Raw genomic sequence first — 18,972 nt, forward strand, 5'->3', positions numbered from 1 at the left:
CATCGGGGCCAGAAGATTTGTCAATTTTAAGACCTTTTAGCTTTTCTAGCGCTATCTCTTTTGTAATGGCAACCATACTCAACTCAGCCCCCTGACTCCCTTTAATTGTTGGGATATTACTCATGTCTTCCACTGTGAAGACTGGCTCAAAGTACTTATTAAGTTCACTTAAGTTACCCAGAATGACTGCATCCCCAGCTGTTGTGATGCAGATCTCAGAGGGAGATACAGCTCAGCCTAAGTGCTTTTCTATTAGAAAACTACTCCCGGTGGCATATCCTGTATCAGGCTTGATTTTCTGCTCTGGTTCAGGATCCTGAAGGCTGGCTCTTCACTGGATGACTGGGGCAGGTGAAGAAGAGGGCAGGGGGAATGGCTGGGGTTTAGGAATCGTGGGGAAAGGGATGGGGGGGGTAGCAGGAAGGGAGCTTTCTGCTACATAAGGGTTAACAGAGTTAGTATCCTGCCTTAAATTGGCTGCTGTGAGTTCAGGCTTTTATGAAGTGGAGAAAGGGCAGGCTGCAGAGACTGTAAATTACCCAGAGGTGGCACCAGGGAGCATTCCAGCACACAACTTTGTTCTGTAGGATGGATTATGCAAACGTTTGTGGATTCCTAGCCACCTGACATGTTCTTCAGTGCAGCACAGAGAACAGTCAGGAGCGGTGAGTTGAGAGAGAGAGAGAGAGAGAGAGACAGTCAGAGAGAGAAACTCCCCCTTTTTCTTTCAAAGTCAAGACTTCAGCCACTTGCATCATTTGCATACCTGCGAAACCTTCTTAAGGAGAGGGGCTGTGTTTCTGCCATTGAGAAAGTCTACCTGTGAGAGGTACAGAGTTGCTCTGCTGCTTTGCCTTCAGCTGTAAGCCAGTGACTGGAGCCTGTTTCTGGATGAAGTGAAGTGGAGTGACGACAGTGAAGTGGAGACAAACTGGGGGCATTTTCTTTCTGTCACTGTTATCACTGACAAATTTTGTTTTGTTTTTGCTGCCTCTGTGCCAGGAAAGGAAAAAAAGGGAGAGGGGAGTGTTCCCTCAGCATTGAGGAAACTAGAAACTTTACAGTTCTCAAGCAAGCTTAGCCACTGAAAGGTAACTCATTCAAATCTTGACCTTTAACTGTGTGTTTGTGTGTGTGTGTGAGAGAGAGAGAGTTGGTGAAACACAATGCTGCAGATGAACCAAAGGGAAAGCGTTTCAGAGGCTTTTGAATGTGGGTTTGAGAGAGACTAATATGAGTGGGATGGTCATTTAAGTCTGAGCGTGGCTGTAATATTCTGTGACGGATGCAGTTCCAGAGAGTGGCTTTCCACTCTTTTACTGGTGGTCACTCTCTCCCTTTTGTACACTAGAGCTTTGCTGCTAAAATGGACTGTTAAAAGTAGTTTAGCTCTGCATTACTTGGAGTGCCAGACCAGGGTGAATGAGAATTGCTGAACTCGCGAGGTGAGGACATGGAATTAGACTCTGATGCCTCTTTAAGACTGTCTCTAATACCATTTTGTGCAAAGGGTTGGCATGCGTTGTGGAGTTGACAGTCGGCACAGGATTACCAGCTGGGACCACTGTGTTCTTTAAAAACTGGTGCACTTCTCCGCTCTCTCTCTCTCTCTCCTTCTCTGCACCGTTGCTGTCTTTCCATCCGCAGGGTGTCTGGCCATGCCCTGCTCTCTCTTACGGAAGGGCCAGGCTATCGGGAGTTGGATTCCAATGCGTTCTGCATTTCACAACAGCACCTGCTTCTGCTGTTCCTGGTTAGACAGCAGGACGGTTCCGAGTGCACCCCCAGCACTCCGCCTTATTGCAATGAGCATGATCTCTCCCTCTGTCCTGGAGTTCACTTGTGTTCCTCTTCCCATGAAACAAACTGAGTCAAGCCACCAAATGAAACTAAAGTCATCCAGGCGGTTCGACCCAGATTGAATGCATGCAGCACTTTCAATGCCGATGGGGTTTTAGATTCAATTTGTTTGATTTTTTTTCTATCGGAAGCTGCCCATATCGAGCTTTACACCAATCTAGTTCCGTAACCAATAATTGCGTTTTAAAAATACCCGTCCTCAAAAATATTATTTGCAGTAACAATAGATGTGAAATGCTACACGAGCCTCCAAATGAAACATAGAATAAACCTCAATCTAGGGGTTTGAGCCCAGATTATGAGAATAGAGCGTGAAAATGAATTCTTCAAATTCATATCATATAGTACAAACCCCTACTCTAAGCCCAAGTACCCTAGTCAATGATTTCTAGATAACTTCCTATTTTATTTATGGCTTCTTCCTTATATTATTAACAATGGAAACTTGACACTGAAATGCGCATTGAATTAAAAATTAAAACTCCAAATTAAATTTGATTCTTTTTTAAAAACCAGTCTGAGATATCCACCCTGTCATTTTATTTAATTCTGAATTTGAACTGATGCCTAAACAATACCATTTCTAAAATCTGGATAGAGCATTAATTTGGAACTGAATGTCATCTTGGCTTCGATGGCTGGTTGTCTTTTGGAGTTGAAAAGCAAACACAGATTCTCATTATTATGCTGGCTTTGTGTTTTAGTGGGTTTCTGAGAGTGTGCTGTCCATGTGTTTCGATATCTGTATTTTTCTCTGTCTATGTACCTACCTATCTTTCTGTGGGTGAATGTCAGTGATTCTGTGTTTGTCATTATATTTCTATATGTGTGTTTACAATGGTGTGTTTCAGTAGTTTTTTGTGTCTGATGCTTCTGTGATGTTTGCATAACTATGAGTGTTTCTCTACATTTGTGTGTGTTTCTACCTATCTCTGAAGTGTGAGGCTTACTGTATTTTTATAAGTGTGTGTGCGTGTGTGTCATTTCTGTCTGAGTGTGTATTTCTGTAAATGTGAGTGTATATTTCTGTAACTGTGTATGTTTATCAGTTTATTCCTGTGTGTGTGTATTTCTCTGTGTGTCTGTGATATTTCTGTCTCTGTGTAAGTGTGAGTGTGTATTTCTGTGTGTGAGTTATATTTTGGTGTCTCTGTACGTTTGTCAGTTTATTTCTGTGTGCGTGTGTACTTCTGTAAGTGTATGTGGGTGCGTGTCAGTGTCCTGTGTGCATTATATGTAATTAAAGATTTTACATCATAAGTTCTAAACAGTTCACTGTTGGGTGTCTTTTTTTTGTTATCTTGTTCAGGATTATTGTTCTTACTTCCTTGTTTATGAATTGAATTTTCAGTCTTCTCTGCCCCTTCCTGAATATGCACTGAATTCGAGCAAAGATACAACCCTCAGTCACAGGGTTGCTCAGTGTCCCTCTGCAGAATTTAGCATCGGGGTTTATATTCATTACATTCCTTCACAGTGTGCTTTCTCATTAGTAGCTGCTTTCTCGTTGCTGTTTCAGGAGCTACCATGATGAACCATTGGTGTAGTTTGTGGTAAAATCTCAACTTCCCCAAACAGCAGATCGAACTCTGAGGATTCCAATCTTCGCTGAGATGAATCATTAGAGTTGGCATGCCTGCTGATCTGGGACATTTCGATCAATAAATGAGAAAAGTCAAAACTCTCTCACTGGTGAAAATGACTGGATTTGTATCCAAACTGGGGTCACTTGGCATCTCACCATTGGGGTCCCAGCTAGCATTGCTGTCCCCTTTACAGCCGTTCCCATTGCCTCTCAGTGTCACACCTTCAAAGGAGGTCAACATCTGCTATAAATATGATTTTTTTTAAAAATAGGAATTTATCGACTCACAAAACAGCTTTGTTAGTGGAGGGAGTACTGTCGGAATAAAAATGGTAAGGGAATCATTCAAAGCAGTAATAAGTGTTTATTTTCATAGGGGAGTTGAAATCTGCTTAAAGCACTCAGAGGGATTATTTGAATTTACTGGAGCTAATGCTTTAAACAATGATTAATTATTGTGTTGAGAACTGTTTTCACGCTGGGTTCTGACTCCTTTGCAATGCCATTTCTGGGATGGGAGGTTTCCTTTCATTGATCAGCCCTGCTTTGACTTCCCTCACAGCCAACCCACAGATTGCTCCCCACAGCACCTTCCTTGAAGCTTCATTTCCCCCTGCGCTGATATTAAAGTTACTATGGTATTCAGACTCTCTCTCTCTCTCTCTCTCTCCTATCTACAAACCCACAAAAAGCTGGATTTAATCACTATTGAGCTGTTTGCCTAACCACTCAACTGATGAGGGATTATGTTCTTTTTGTCCTTTGTACCTCCACCCTGATGCAGGTCTGAAGGCTCCTGTTCCTTTGAAATCGGTTGGCATGGACCGCCTTCTGCCCACCTGGCTCTTGGTGGTCTCCCTGTGGTACAGCAATGCCAGCGCCCATCAGCAGAATGCCCCCCGGGTTTATCTGAGCTTTAAAGGTAAGCGACAGACGTGAAGCAATGTGCCAACAAATCCAAGTCAGGTAATTATTTCTTAAAAGGCAAAGAATGGAGGGAATACACTGCCAAAGGATAGGATGCGACACACTCAATGCTGTAGCTATGGTCTATCGGTGTTTTCAACTGAAGCAAGATTGTTTGTAAAATTATTAACACATTTCGTACTGTATCTGCAATATGGACTTCCTCCAGGTGCTTATTTGTTTCTGGTGGTTAATATTTTTCGGATAAGCTTCTGAACATTTTCTTTCCAGAGGTTTTGTATTTGTGATCATGCCTCCAAAGATCTTGCCCAGGGGAATGCCTGGCGTGCTTTAGTCCCAACCAAAGTGTGCCACAGATCAGTTTCAGACCGCAATCATTACATCCTAGAGTCACCTCAAAAAGGTCCATTTTACAAGCTAGGTCCCAGAGTTTTATTTACTGACGATACGCTGCATTCCCAAGAATTTGACACCCCGTTTACCAGCGCACTGCACAATCCGGGATCAGAGCATAGTCACAATAGGGGTGGACCTCTAAGCCAATCTGCGCCCGGCTGGCATTACAAGATGCTTTGCCAATTTATCCACACCTTTCTAGCATGGGAGCTCAGCTTTTGTTAATGCCACAGGTAGAATGAACGGGGGATTGTTCTCACCGCTAAATGTTTAATTGCTGAACATTATTGTGCTAGTGCTTGGGTGCCAGTCAAGTACCTCTATCCCTTGATTTTCAAATAAATCGCAGGCTGATTAATTTAGTGTGTCAAGTTCAGGCTCGTTGGTTCCTGATGCTAATTACTGGTGTTCTCACCATGTTGGCATCGGAGCAAGAAACATCACTTCATCATTAATCTGGTCTCACAGCCTGGGCTTCAACAGTGAAGAGCTTCCAAGTGTTCTATTGATGCATGGAGCATCAGTGAATGGGTTAGAGGAGGTGCTTTAAAAGTTGTGTCTTTGGGAACCGACATGGTGCTGTTGGAGTATTACGCCGTCATTACACATCTAGAGCTGGAGTGTGTGTGTGTGTGTGTGTGTGTGTGTGTGTGTGTGTGTGTGTGTGTGTGTGTGTGTTTTCAACCTGGGGGTGCTAGTGTCAGAATATTTCATGACAAGAGTGCTGTAATTCTGGCGTCTCATTCTGGTCACCACAACCAGTCATTATCTACCGTTACTGTACTGCCTCTGTCTACTGTATCTGAAAGGTTGCTTGCTGGAGGTAGGTGGAAATTCCAGGTTTGTAATGTGTGAGATATTCATCAGACTTCTGTGGTGATTTTGTTTTGCTTTTTATTTTGACCTGAAGAGAGAGGTTTGAGAGAACAGAGCCCAAACTGGTACCCTGTGAAGAAACTATCATTTTAGAGACAAACTTGTTTCTTCATTAAATCTGAGCATTCAGTTACTGCCGAGATCAGTGTAGCAACAGTTTGGATCGTAATGCATTTTGTTTTTTTTAATGATTATTTGTCTGAAAATCCATTCCCATGCCAATAGCTCTGAAAACAAACTGCTTTAAGCGACTGCTCCCTCTTAATTAAGTTGCCTTTTTTTGTCGATCCAATTTCTCAATTACTGTAAGCCCTTGAGGTGAAAACACTTGCTGCTGGACTGCATCATCTTTGGGTTTAATTACATTTGAACAGTTCGATGTATTTCATGGGTTTCTGGTAATTGTAGTGTCACATTCCAGACAAGGTGATTTGCAATCTCAGTTACAACTATCCGTTCGGCACTGGTTCATCGGGGGGAAGAGAAATCACCCCCAGTCTTTGAGCAGGTCACCCAAGGAACAAAGGGAACAGGTTGAGTGAGCTCAAGTGTTGGCAGGTGTTTTTGACCATGCCTGAAGGAACACAGTGACTGTGGTCTCTGTACAAGTCATGGGCATGTCCATCTGCATTACCCTGCCTATACACTGGCCCCACACACCTCCACTCCCAGTTGTGCTCCCAGTCTGGCTGAGACAGGGATTAACTGCTCAGGAAAGGTTTGTCTGATCAAGAGTGTTCCGTGGAAGTAACGGGGATTGTGTAATCTCAGTGGGAACAAGCAAATGGGAGCAAAGAGAAGCTGGAAGTGACGGCTCAGACTGAGGTCTGACTTCTCCCTTTATTGCACTGAGTCATCAGTTACTGAGTATCATCTGTTCATCCCATCAGCTTCACTGTGGTCGGAAACCTGTGGTTTTGGAGAGAAGAAATGCACTCTACTTTTAAAGTGGAGCAGGGAAAATATGTCCCACTGTGAGCGTGAAGCACCTGCTGATTCCCTGGTGAAACACACAGTGATATGATTAAACCATGGAGTGTCTCTCTCTCTCTCTCTCTCTCTGGATTATTGGAGGAATCAATGCTATTGTGGACTGTCCATGGAGCAGTCACAAGAAATAGCATCCTTCCTCATTTTGATGCCGGTGACTTTCTTCATTTTGTGAGTAGCTGAAAATTTCTTGGATGGTTAAGTGGTCTCATAATAAAGCTAACAGCATAAGACACCTTCCCAGTGCCTCACATACTCCCTGACAATCCCAGGAATGGCATCATCACCACGATTCCATCAACTCTTCTGTGAAATAGTCCTGAATTTCTCTAGCATTTTTCACAGCCTTGGGACATCTGCAATGGCCACAGTGGTTCAGTGGTTAGCGCTGCTGCATCACAGAGCCAGGGACCCGGGTTTGATTTCACCCTCAGGCGACTGCCTGTGTGGAGTTTGCACATTTTCTTTTGCCTGTGTGGGCTTCTTCCAACTGCTTTGGTTTCCTCCCCTAGTCCAAAGATGTGCAGGTTATGTGGATTGGCCATGCTAAATTGCCCATAATGTCCAGGAATGTATAGGGAAATACAGGGCTGGGGTGAGTCTGGGTGGGATGCTCTTCGGAAGGTTGGTGCAGACTCAATGGGCCGAATGGCATGTTTCCACACTGTCGGGATTCTATGAAGTGTGGCCATTGTTGGAGCAGTAGAAGCAAGACAGCTAAATGGAGTACAGCAAGATTCCACAGTGTTGTGTTGAGTGGATCCTCTGTATTTTATTTCCAGGTGTTAGAGTTGAAGCATCAGTATATAGGTCTACAGTCCTAGTGCAAACTCCATACTTAGGATTAGTGCCATAGGATCCTTTAGGTTCATCTGAATGGGCACATGAGACCTGGGTTCTTGACAGATGGTAATTTAGACAGCACTGTGTTCCTTCAGTAGGAGTTGGAGCCACTTCTCAAAAATAAACACACAATAAACATTTGCCTTAGCAGCAATATTCATATCCGACTATCTCCTAATGAATTTCTGGTGACCAATCTCCTCCAGACTGTTCGTGCTACAATGTCTTGTATTCACTTTGTGAGGCAGTACTGGAGAGATGCTGTGGAAGGGATCAGCAAATTCAAAAGCATCCCCTATCTCGTTCAAAAGTAAAAATCTGCAGGAGATAGCTCAAAGGAATGGTGCTAACTAGTTAGCATTGTCAAGAGTTGGTATGAGACAAATAGATTGAATGACCTTCAGTGTTCTGACAGAAAGGGAGACAATGGACTAGTGGTATTTTTGCTGGACTGCTAATTTGTGGACTCGGGTTCAAATCCCACCATGAGTGATGGCGGAATTTGAATTCAACAAAAAAACTCTGGAAATAAGTGTCCAATAATGACTTGTGAATTGATTGTTAGAAAGCTCCATCTGGTTCCCTAATGTCCTTTAGTGAATGCAACTGTCACCCTCACCTGGTCTGGCCTACCTGTGACTCCAGACCCAGAGAAATGTGGTTGACTCTTAAATTCCAGTTTAGGGCTGGTTTAGCTGGAGTTACCTACATCCCATGAATGAACTTGAAAAAAGGATTCTATGAGTTTGGTGCTGCTGACCTTTTGCATCATACTTTTGTTATGAATCACTGTTAGTTTTGGATTGAAGACACATAGCATGAGAAAAAGAAATAATTTTACTTACCTCGCTAAGGGTGATTGACTTTCAACTGCCTTAGCATTGGAATTCCCTCGTTAATTAATGCCATCATGGTCTCCCTCAAGGTGGTCCTTAAAGCCAACCACTTTGACCAAGCTGATATTCTAACATCTGTTTAAAGGGCTTTTTGCAATGGTTTGTTCAATGACGTACTCTGAGATGTTTTACTGAGTGAAGCGTGCGATATGGATACAGGTTACTACTCCTGTTTGTTTGGTTGTTTCAGCAGAGCTAAGGAAAGAGAATGAGCTGGATATCGATACTCTGTAAACTTCCCCTGGGGTGGGGGGAGGCGTGTGCAGGATTCCCACCTTTGGCATGACTCTTGGGGGCAGGGAGACCTCACCCATGGTGGCTTGCGGCTGACCTTTGACCCCAACCACGAGGCGCAGCCATCCAAACAAATGGCCGGGGTGGGGCATAGATAAAGTGAATAGCCAAAGTATGTTCCCCAGGGTATGGGAGTCCAAAGCTGGAGGGCATAGGATTAAGGAAAAAGGGGAAAGATTTAAAAGGGGTCTAAGGGGCAACATTTTCACACAGAGGGTGGTGCGTGCATGGAATGAGCTGCCAGAGGAAGTGGTGGAGGCTGGTACAATTGCAACAGTAAAAGGCATCTGGATGGGTATATGAATAGGAAGGGTTTAGAGGGATATAGGCCAAGTGCTGGTAATTGTGTCTAGGTTAGGTTGGGATAGCTGATCGGCATGGATGAGTTGGACTGACGGCGTGTGTTTCCATGCTGTACATCTCTATGACTCTGTGACTTACTTTGGTCCCAGCAACGCCTTTTGGGAATGTTGATCACTGCCGGGAAAGCAGCCAATCACAAAGTGAGTGTTCAGAGATTGTGGGTGGGGGCAGGTCTGGAATCTCACTGGGGAAAGGCTGGCAGGTGCCAGCTAGCAATCCCACTCACCATGAGAGAAGACTCTTAAGTTGCCATTAATTGGCCACCAATGGGAGCAGATACCCAACTGAGACAGTTTGGGGTAGAAGTGACCTGTACAAGAAGGACGGATTGCACCTAAATTGGAAGGGGACTAATATACTGGCAGGGAAATTTGCTAGAACTGCTTGGGAGGATTTAAACTAGTAAGGTGGGGGGACCCAGGGAGATAGTGAAGAAAGAGATCGATCTGAGATGGGTACAGCTGAGAACAGAAGTGAGTCAAACAGTCAGGGCAGGCAGGGACAAGGTAGGACTAATAAATTAAACTGCATTTATTTCAATGCAAGGGGCCTAACAGGGAAGGCAGATGAACTCAGGGCATGGTTAGGAACATGGGACTGGGATATCATAGCAATTACAGAAACATGGCTCAGGGATGGACAGGACTGGCAGCTTAATGTTCCAGGATACAAATGCTACAGGAAGGATAGATAGGGAGGCAAGAGAGGAGGGCGAGTGATATTTTTGATAAGGGATAGCATTACAGCTGTGCTGAGGGAGGATATTCCCGGAAATACATCCAGGGAAGTTATTTGGGTGGAACTGAGCAATAACAAAGGATGATCACCTTATTGGGATTGTATTATAGACACCCCAGTAGTCAGAGGGAAATTGAGAAACAAATTTGTAAGGACATCTCAGCTATCTGTAAGAATAATAGGGTAGTTATGGTAGGGGATTTTAACTTTGCAAACATCGACTGGGACTGCCATAGTGTTAAAGGTTTAGATGGAGAGGAATTTCTTAAGTGTGAATATTGAAAGTGTTCAGAAAAGATTTACAAGGATGTTGCCAGGGTTGGAGGATCTGAGCTACACGGAGAGGCTGAACAGGCTGGGGCTGTTTTTCCTGGAGCGTCAGAGGCTGAGGGGTGACCTTATAGAGGTTTACAAAATTATGAGGGGCATGGATAGGATAAATAGACAAAGTCTTTTCCCAGGGGTGAGGGAGTCCAGAAATAGAGTGCATAGGTTTCGGGTGAGAGGGGAAAGATATAAAAGAGACCTAAGGGGCAACTTTTTCACGCAGAGGGTGGTACGTGTATGGAATGAGCTGCCAGAGGATGTGGTGGAGGCTGGTACAATTGCAACATTTAAGAGGCATTTGGATGGGTATATGAATAGGAAGGGTTTGGAGGGATATGGGCTGGGTGCTGGCAGGTAGGAATATAATGGGTTGGGATATCTGGTCGGCATGGACGGGTTGGACCAAAGGGTCTGTTTCCATGCTGTACATCTCTATGGCCCTATGACTCTAGTGGGTTTTCAAGCCCCTGTGAAACCCCTGTTCTTCAAAGTAGAATGTTAAAATCCGAGAAAGCTAGGACGAAGGTGGGGGAGATCAAGTAAGGCTCCAATGCAAAGCACATCTTGATGCACTTAGCTGTAATTTTGGCCTGCCTGGTACACGGGAGATTTTAAATGAGTAAACCTCTGATTCAGATCCAAACTATGCCCATAAACGTGCTTTAGTTATACTGTGCATTCCTTTGGAGTGATGTATGTACCGCTCACCCAGTTCAGTTCTAAAATCCTTATGACAGCATTCTCTGAATACTGCTGGTCTCAGGCCGCTTCTTGTGGCCTAGTACAAAAATGTATTAAAAGGTGCTTTGCCATGTGGGCCTGAAGGGGTTAACTGTCAGCCGGAGGTTGTTAGTGTTTGAAACTGAGCTTGTAAAAAGAGTTGAATCCTTGACTGATGTGCACTCCAAGAATAGTCGTGTTCAACATGGCAGGCTGTTTGGTGACATGAGACCAGGATTTGCTACGACAATCCAAACCCATCTATTTTTAACCCAAGGATTTTCCGTCTCTCCTCAATGGGAAGCCTGCCTATGTCATTCAACTTGTCTGGACAAATATAAAGTTATCCCCCACCCTCCACCCATCCTCCTCTCAATGCTCAACAAGGAGAAAGCACCATTAATAACTATCCTGTCCATTAAAGTCCTAGTTATGCATCTCCCCTCCCCTCTTCACCCTGTCTACTACAGTGGGCAAAGGATATAAAAAACATAAAAGATAGAAAGTGGGCAGGAATGTGGAGTTCTGCCGTGATTTTGTTGAATGATGGAACAGACTGAAAGGGCTGAATGGCCATCTTCTAACTTGTCTGTTTATTTAAGTTCCCAGAAATTGCAACCGCTCCCTTTGGACAATTGAGGGAAATTCTGCTGGATATCATTGTTCTACCTTTGGAATCCTCTGCCTCCCAAAGCTAGTTGCTTCATTGCTCTCCAACTTCAAAAAAAACTCCTCAAAAACTACACGTTCAGTCTTGCTGTCTTTCACCTGCCCTACCCCTTCCTCGAATTGCTCTGTAAGAGCATAGGAACAGGAGCAGGAGTAGGCCATCTGGCCCTTCGAGCCTGCTCTGCCATTCAGTAAAATTATGGCTGATCTTTCTCATGGCCTCAGCTCCACCTACCCGCCCACTCACCATAACCCTTAATTCTTTTACTTTTTTTTGTCTATCTTTGCCTTAAAACATGCAACAAGGTAGCCTCAAGGTCAGCACGATGGCACAGTGGTTAGCACTGCTGCCTCACAGTGCCGGGGTCCCAGGTTTGATTCCAGCCTTGGGAGACTGTCTGTGTGGAGTTTGCACATTCTCCTCGTGTCCGTGTGTGTTTCCTCCCACAAGTCAGGTGAATTGGCCATGCTAGATCGCCTGTAGTGTTAGGTGCATTAGTCAGAGGGGAGTGGGTCTGGGTGGGTTACTCTTTGAAGGGTCGGTGTGGACTGGTTGGGTCGAAGGACCTGTTTCCACACTGTAGGGAATCTAATAAACTACTTCACTGGGCAGGGATTTCTACAGATTCACAAGCCTTTGGGTGAAGAAGTTCCTCCTCAACTCAGTCTTGAAACCTGCTTCCCCCTTATTTTGAGGCTATGCCCCGAGTTCTAGTTTCACCCAGCAGTGGAAACACCCTCTTGGCTTCTATCTTATCTAATCTCTTCATAATTTGATATGCTTCTATTAGATTCGCCCCCTCGTTCTTTTAAATTCCATTGAGTATAGTCCCAGTCTACTCAATCTCTCCTCGTAAGCCAACCTTCTCAACCTCCTCTGCAATGTGGTCTCTCTTACCTCACAGAATCTTTTCAGCACTAAAACTCATACGTACAATGTATGTTATTGTTACATTACATTGGGACATAAAGGTATTGTGCTAATAAATGTGTCAGGATATGCAGTTACTCCCCTTTTTCACCTGTCTAGTAGCTGTAAGTACTTCTCAGGGTAGTCATCTGCTTGAACTTTGACCTGAGCAGTTCCCCTGCTTCATTTTGGAAAGTGTTATTTCATTTAGAAATGGAGCAGAGAAACAATAAACTGCACTTCTCAAAATATTCAGTGGGTTTAGTCGTCAGGACCCCAGTCGTTTTTCCTTTATTTTCAGGTCAATGATACCAGCAGGAGATCTGGTGAGTGTCAGTAACAACGTTGTACATTTATGTAGCACTTTTAAGGCAGTAAACCATGCCAAGGTGCTTCATAACAATGTTATGAGACAGCATTTGACACTGAACCACATGCAGAGACATCCTGAGTATGGTCCAGCAAAGAAATGGGTTATAAATAAAGCATTGTAAAGCTAGAGAGAGTCCGAGAGATTGAGGGAGAAAATTCTATAACTGAAGGCGTGGCTGCTGTTTGACAAAGGAAGTCAGGGATATGCAAAAGATTAAAATTAGACATCAATGAAGAACATCCCAATATTAAACCAAAGTACATGGACACACTATATTAGAAAGATCAGCTAATTCGCAGCTTCTATGGATTGACAAAAACAATGCTCTCTGAGCCTTGGTGCCAATGTTTTCAGGTGCTAGAGGTTGCAAGGGATGGTTGCAATGTCGCCCACTGCTGAACAAGAGGCAGAATGAAAGGGAAGGGGACAGTGCACCTGAATGCACTTCAGGATGGGTCTTCAGGATGAACAGGAGCTTGGTCAGTCAGGGAGGTGGCAGGTATTTGGGGTGGCACGGTGGCTCAGTGGTTAGCACTACTGCCTCACAACGCTAGGGACTAGGATCAATTCCATCCTCAGGTGACTCTGTGTGGAGTTCGCACATTCTCCCGTGCCTGCGCGGGTTTCCTCCGGGTGCTCCCATTTCCTTCCACAGTGCAAAGATGTGCAGGTCAGGTAAATTTGCCTTGCTAAATTGCCCATAGTGTTAGGTGCATTAGTCAAAGGGAAATGGATCTAGGTGGGTTAGTCTTTGGAGGGTCGGTGTGGACTTGTTGGCCTGTTTCCACACTGTAGGGAATCTAATCTAAACTAATCTAATCTTCTTCTGGGTGCTCTGGTTTCCTTCCGAAGACCTCCAGGTTAGGTGGGTTGGCCATGGGAAATGCAAGGTTACAGCATTAGGGGGTGGATGTGGGCAGGATGGTCATCAGAGGGTCAGTATGAACTTGATGAGCCAAATGGCCTGCTTCCGCTCTGTAGGGACTCTATGAATTTGCTCTACTTACTAGGGGCCAGTTGGATGGCGAGAGCGGAGGTCAGCAGTGAAGGGAATAATATTGCAAAATGGTTGAATCCACAGCGAGTGCTTTGGAAGTTGGCTATTTCTGGCTGTACTGACAATCAGGATTCATTGGCACCTCATGACTGGTGTCTTAAGCATGGCCCTTTGAACTGGAAACAGCAAAGAGCTGGCAACTAGTTCAAACTGTGAGTAAGAGGAAGCTTGTTGCAAAGTGATTTCTTTTTTCTCTGTCACAATGACTAACCTGCATTTCCTGACTGTATCATTCATTCCGTGAAAGGATGCAGATCCTTCCTTCTACAGCCCAGTCCTGAGACTTTCAGTTAGGAAAGAGGAAACTGCGACAAAATGACACAGAAGATTAAAAATATACCTTGTTTGGTATGTGAGGAGGGCAGAGAGGACAGGAGTGTAGCTCGCAATCGGGGGCGGGGGGGGGGGGGAGTTCCTTCTAAACTAGCACCGCTGCATAAACAACTTTTAATTGGATACACTTACAAAGCATGCTCGAGATGACATTGAACCCATTTGAGCGTGTTTGCAAAGGGGTCCTCTGTAACTGGTAAACCAGTGATGTTGCTGAAATACAATCCCAGTTGAAAAGCTCCTGAGTTGAGCACAGACATGTCGCGTGGTGTCTGATTCTGAAATACTTCCACAATCCGGGTCTCAGTGATATTTTTATTCAAAGTAATTTACACTCTTGCTTCACCTGTGAAAGCAGAGTGCGGAGGAGGGAATAAAAAACTCCAGAGTGTCTGAAAGCACCACGCGTCTAATTCAGTAACTGGGTTGCTTGCCAGTTGTCCTTTTAGATTCTGGATTCAGATGGCATTAGCATTTTGGATGCAGGAGATGCTGGGTTTAACTGCTGGGGTTCAGCCACTGTTGGGATGTTAGCCAGTGCAGACGTGATGGATTGAATGGCCTGTTTGTGAATTGTCTGATTTAGCCTGTTTTGTCTGTTAGAATTTAGTGACTACTGAGCTCATATGTTGGGGTTCAGAAAATGTAATGTCTCCCCTTTTAGCTCCTCTCTTTATAGAATTCTTGCAGTGTGAAAGCAGGCCATTCAGCCCATCAAGTCCACACCAACACTCCGAAGAGCATCCGACTTAGATCCACTCCCCTACGGTAACTCCGAATTTCCAATGGCTAATCCCCCTAGCCTGGACACTATGGGAAATTTTAGCATGGTGAATCCATCTAACCTGCACCTCTTTGGAAACACCAAAAAAAAACAGCATATACTGTAAATCAGAAACAAAAACAGAAATTGCTGAAACACTTCAGAGCTGAGGAAGGGTCACTTGACCTGAAACATTAACACTGATTTCTCTCACGGATGCTGCTAGACCCACTAAGCTTTTCCAGCAATTTCTGTTGTTGCACATCTTTGGACTGTGGGAGGAAACCCACACAGGTACAGGTGGATTTAGCAAGTTCCACACAGACAGTCGCCCAAGGGTGGAATCAAACCCAGGTCCCTCGTGCTGTGAGGTAGCAGTGCTAATCGCTGAGCCACCATTGCACAATGCTCCAACCACTCCTTCCAGGTGAAGCAGTGATTCATATATATTTTCTTAACTTGGCAGATGAGATATAATTTGAGGTTATGCAATTTGGCAGGAAGAATAGAAGAGCCGTCTATTATTTTAATAGAAAAAAAAGTACAAAGGGATTTGGGGTTATCATGCATGAATCACAAAGAGGTAGCATTCAAGGTTAACAGGGAATAAGGAAGGCACATGGATTCGTTGCCTTTATTTCAAAAGGAATGTAGTTTAAAATAGGGAGGTCTTGCTAAGGTACACAGGGTGCCCATTAGACCACAACTGGATAAATGTGAACAGTTTTAGATATGCTGAAACTGGAAGCAGCTCAGATAAGGTTGACTGGATTAATCCCAGGAATCGGGATTTTCTTAGGTTGCACTTGTACTTAATCACAGAATCCCTAGAGTGTGGAAACAGGTCATTCGGCCCCACAAGTTCACACCAACCCTCCAAAGCGTATCCCACCCAGACCAGTTCCCCTACCCTATTAGTCTATATTTCTACGTGGGAGGGAACTGGAGCACCTGGAGGAATGTGTAGACTCCACACAGACAATCGCCGAGGCTGGAATCAAACCCAGATCCCTGGCGCTGTGAGGCAGCAGTGCTAACCACTGAGCCATCGTGCTGCCTAATGTACCTATTGGAATTTGTAAGGACTAAAACAGAAGGTTTAATGGAATTGATGTGGAGACAGTCTAGGGCAAGGTGTCGAGACTGTGGCGCTGAATTGATGGGCCGAATGGTCTTTTCCACCCATACATCTTATGATCTCATGGTATTCGCTGCTCACACTGTGATGGCAAGCCTAAATGCAGATTACGTGGACACTTTGCACAACATATCCAATCATTCCTGATGTTCTTGGGCTTTTTTGGTCATTTTAATTTTCCACCTCTTCGCATGCTGCCCTCAGCCTGCTCCTAATTTTACATTAAAGCACTTTCCAGCCTCCGGCTAGGCTCAACAGTGAGTGTAACGATTTCAGGTTGTAATCCCATTTTCTTTGCATGTTTCAGTTTTTTTCTTTTCCTCCTGTTTTCGCTCTCAGACAGCAGCACACCTGCTCTATGTTGTGATAGCCTTACGGTCAGTATGTCAGTATATCTTTAAGAGACATGCTCCTGATATCATCGCTGTATCATAGCATGGTTTAAAGGTCACAGTCTCCATCTTAACTCAAGGTATTTTAAACATGACACATTGATGGAAGTATGTTATAGCTGAACAGCTTAATTCTAACCTGATTTGTAGGTGCCGGTGTTGGACTGGGTTGTACAAAGTTAAAAATCACACAACACCAGGTTATAGTCCAACAGGTTTTATTTGGAAGCACGAGCTTTCAGAACGCTGCTCCTTCATCAACCACATGATGAAGGTGCAGTGCTCTGAAAGCGAGTGTTTCCAAGTAAACCTGTTGGACTATAACCTGGTGTTGTGTGGTACTTGTGTGTCCGTAAATCTTACATTTGCATATAACAGTGAGCTATAATACACATTCTGTTGGATTCTTCAATACCATGTTACCCTCATCTAGTCCTTATGTTAGAGGAATTAATATAAACATCACTGCGTCTGATGTAAATAACCTGCTGGAGGCAAAGCTCACATCACTCTTGACACATACTTTGTTTCTTTGTATTTTTCTTATTCTCTTTCCATTCCATTGTGATCTGGAAAACTAACTCTTCCTTCACTCAATCTTGATTTGGAGATGCCGGTGTTGGATTGGGGTGTACAAAGTTAAAAATCACACAACATCAGGTTATAGTCCAACAGGTTTAATTGGAAGCACACTAGCTTTCGGAGCGACACTCCTTCATCACCTGATGAAGGAGCGTCGCTCATAAAGCTGGCGTGCTTCCAATTAAACCTGTTGGACTATAACCTGGTGTTGTGTGCTTTTTAACTTCACACAATCTCTCCTTCTTTTACATTATCTCAGACTTACCTTTAATCCTTCTCTCAACCATTCTTTTGCTCACAATTTGTTACATCTCTCACTTTTTCCCATTCCAAAGAAAGTTCATCGATGTAAAACATTGACCCTGCATCTCTCTCCACAGGTTCTGCCCGATCCCCTGAGTATTTAGACCATTTTCACGTTTTAGTTCAGTGTTTTCTCCTGCTGGAATTCAAAAGGTGCTGTGCTGGACAGTGGTCAGAGTATGTAATTTAAATTATTTATTTGGGTTCAGGAGCTGCAGGATTCATTTGCTGGGATTTCGAAAATGAAAGGCTATCTGCTGGAATTCAGTCGCTACTGAGTTAGCTGCTGGAGGTTCAGAAGCTGTTAGAGTTCATTCCTGCTGGGTTTATCTGCTGAGGGTTGAGAACCATTGAGTTTTACAAGCTGCTGGGCTAAGTCACTCAGATCAAGAGTCAATGACTTTCAAGAGCCGCTTGTTTTAGGGATTGCTTGGTACGTTGATAATACCTTGTTTACACCTCAGCTGCTAATTTGGTTTTGTCTCACACTTTTCATCTTGTTAGGAATTAAGATGTATGGTATAAATCCTGCAAACTCGTTAACTATGCTCTCAATCCCCAGGGGAAAAGAATGCTTACCTCATTTTACTGCTCTTAAAGGAGTATCATGCCAAAACTAAAGCCTCTAAGTAAAGACTGGCTGAATTAAAACAGTTAGGTCCCAGTCTTTAAAGTTTCACTGCATAGTTACCAGAGTGTGGTGCTGGAAAAGCACAGCAGGTCAGGCAGCTTCCGAGAAGCAGGAGAATCAATGTTTCGGGCATAAGCCCTTCATCAGGAAATCATCAGGATGCTGCCTGACCTGCTGTGCTTTTCCAGCACCACACTCTCGACTCTGATCTCCAGCATCTGCAGTCCTCACTTTCTCCTCCTGCATAGTTACTGAGGCAAGTTTTCCGATAAAGAGTGAACAATATTCCTGGGATCGGACCTTCCAATAGCAGAAGAAATGTATTGCTGAAGAAAAGGGAGGTGTTGTTGGAAGAATTTTTCAACCTGCCCTCATCAGGACAATGCAAGAATGGCAAATTTCACTCAATCGTGACAGCTTTTACTACAGGGGGAAAGGGTGCTGATTGGTCAGCGAGTCAACTCTGATTGGCTGAGGTATTGCCGTAGCGAGAGGAGTGAGGAAGCATTAACTTCCCAGGTTCCGGGGCAATACAAAAAGGTTGTGAAGGCTTGTATACGCTCCTTCTGTTTGTGGAGAACAGCCCCTACATATGTCACTTAAACGAATGAGCATGAGTGAACCACATTAGAAGCCATGCCTGATTATGTTAAATTGGTTGTTGGTGCATCTACTGGTGCACACAAATCAAATATAAAACTTTAAAGTCAATGAAACTTCCCATTGAATTTCACAGTGGGTGGGGTGGGGGGGTGGGTAGAGGAGTAGAGAGCAAGGAGGAGTTGGGAGAAGCTGCAGTGAGGAGTGAGAGAAGGATGTCGAATTTTAAGGAGCTTTTTAAGGAGGATTGTTCAAGGAACAGCAATAGGCCACTCAGCTCTTTGAGTCCACTCTGACATTCAATAAGCTCATGGCTGACCTGATTTTAACTTCAATTCTACATTCCTGCATATTCCCAGAACGTAGCAGGACTCAGAAAGGGAATTCTGAAATGGGTGGTAGGCAA

The 18,972-nt window shown here is 44.1% G+C and overlaps 1 protein-coding gene across 3 annotated transcripts in view; it reads left to right on the forward strand.

Annotated features, from left to right (window-relative positions):
* Nucleotides 1-622: 622 nt before the first annotated feature.
* The window catches only part of sema3fb (sema domain, immunoglobulin domain (Ig), short basic domain, secreted, (semaphorin) 3Fb), a 257,392-nt gene continuing 239,042 nt past the window's right edge, over nucleotides 623-18,972 (forward strand). For 2 of the 3 annotated variants that reach the window (XM_072581928.1, XM_072581931.1), the window contains exons 1-2: nucleotides 623-1,091; nucleotides 4,230-4,367. In XM_072581928.1, coding sequence (XP_072438029.1) covers nucleotides 4,265-4,367 — 103 coding nt within the window. In that variant the 5' untranslated portion in view covers nucleotides 623-1,091; nucleotides 4,230-4,264. Of the gene's footprint in view, nucleotides 1,092-1,337; nucleotides 1,446-4,229; nucleotides 4,368-18,972 lie in introns of those variants that run through there. The other variant, XM_072581930.1, reaches the window with a different exon arrangement.

The sequence above is a fragment of the Chiloscyllium punctatum genome, chromosome 12 (assembly GCF_047496795.1).
Source record: "Chiloscyllium punctatum isolate Juve2018m chromosome 12, sChiPun1.3, whole genome shotgun sequence".
Taxonomy (NCBI): Eukaryota; Metazoa; Chordata; class Chondrichthyes; order Orectolobiformes; family Hemiscylliidae; genus Chiloscyllium; species Chiloscyllium punctatum.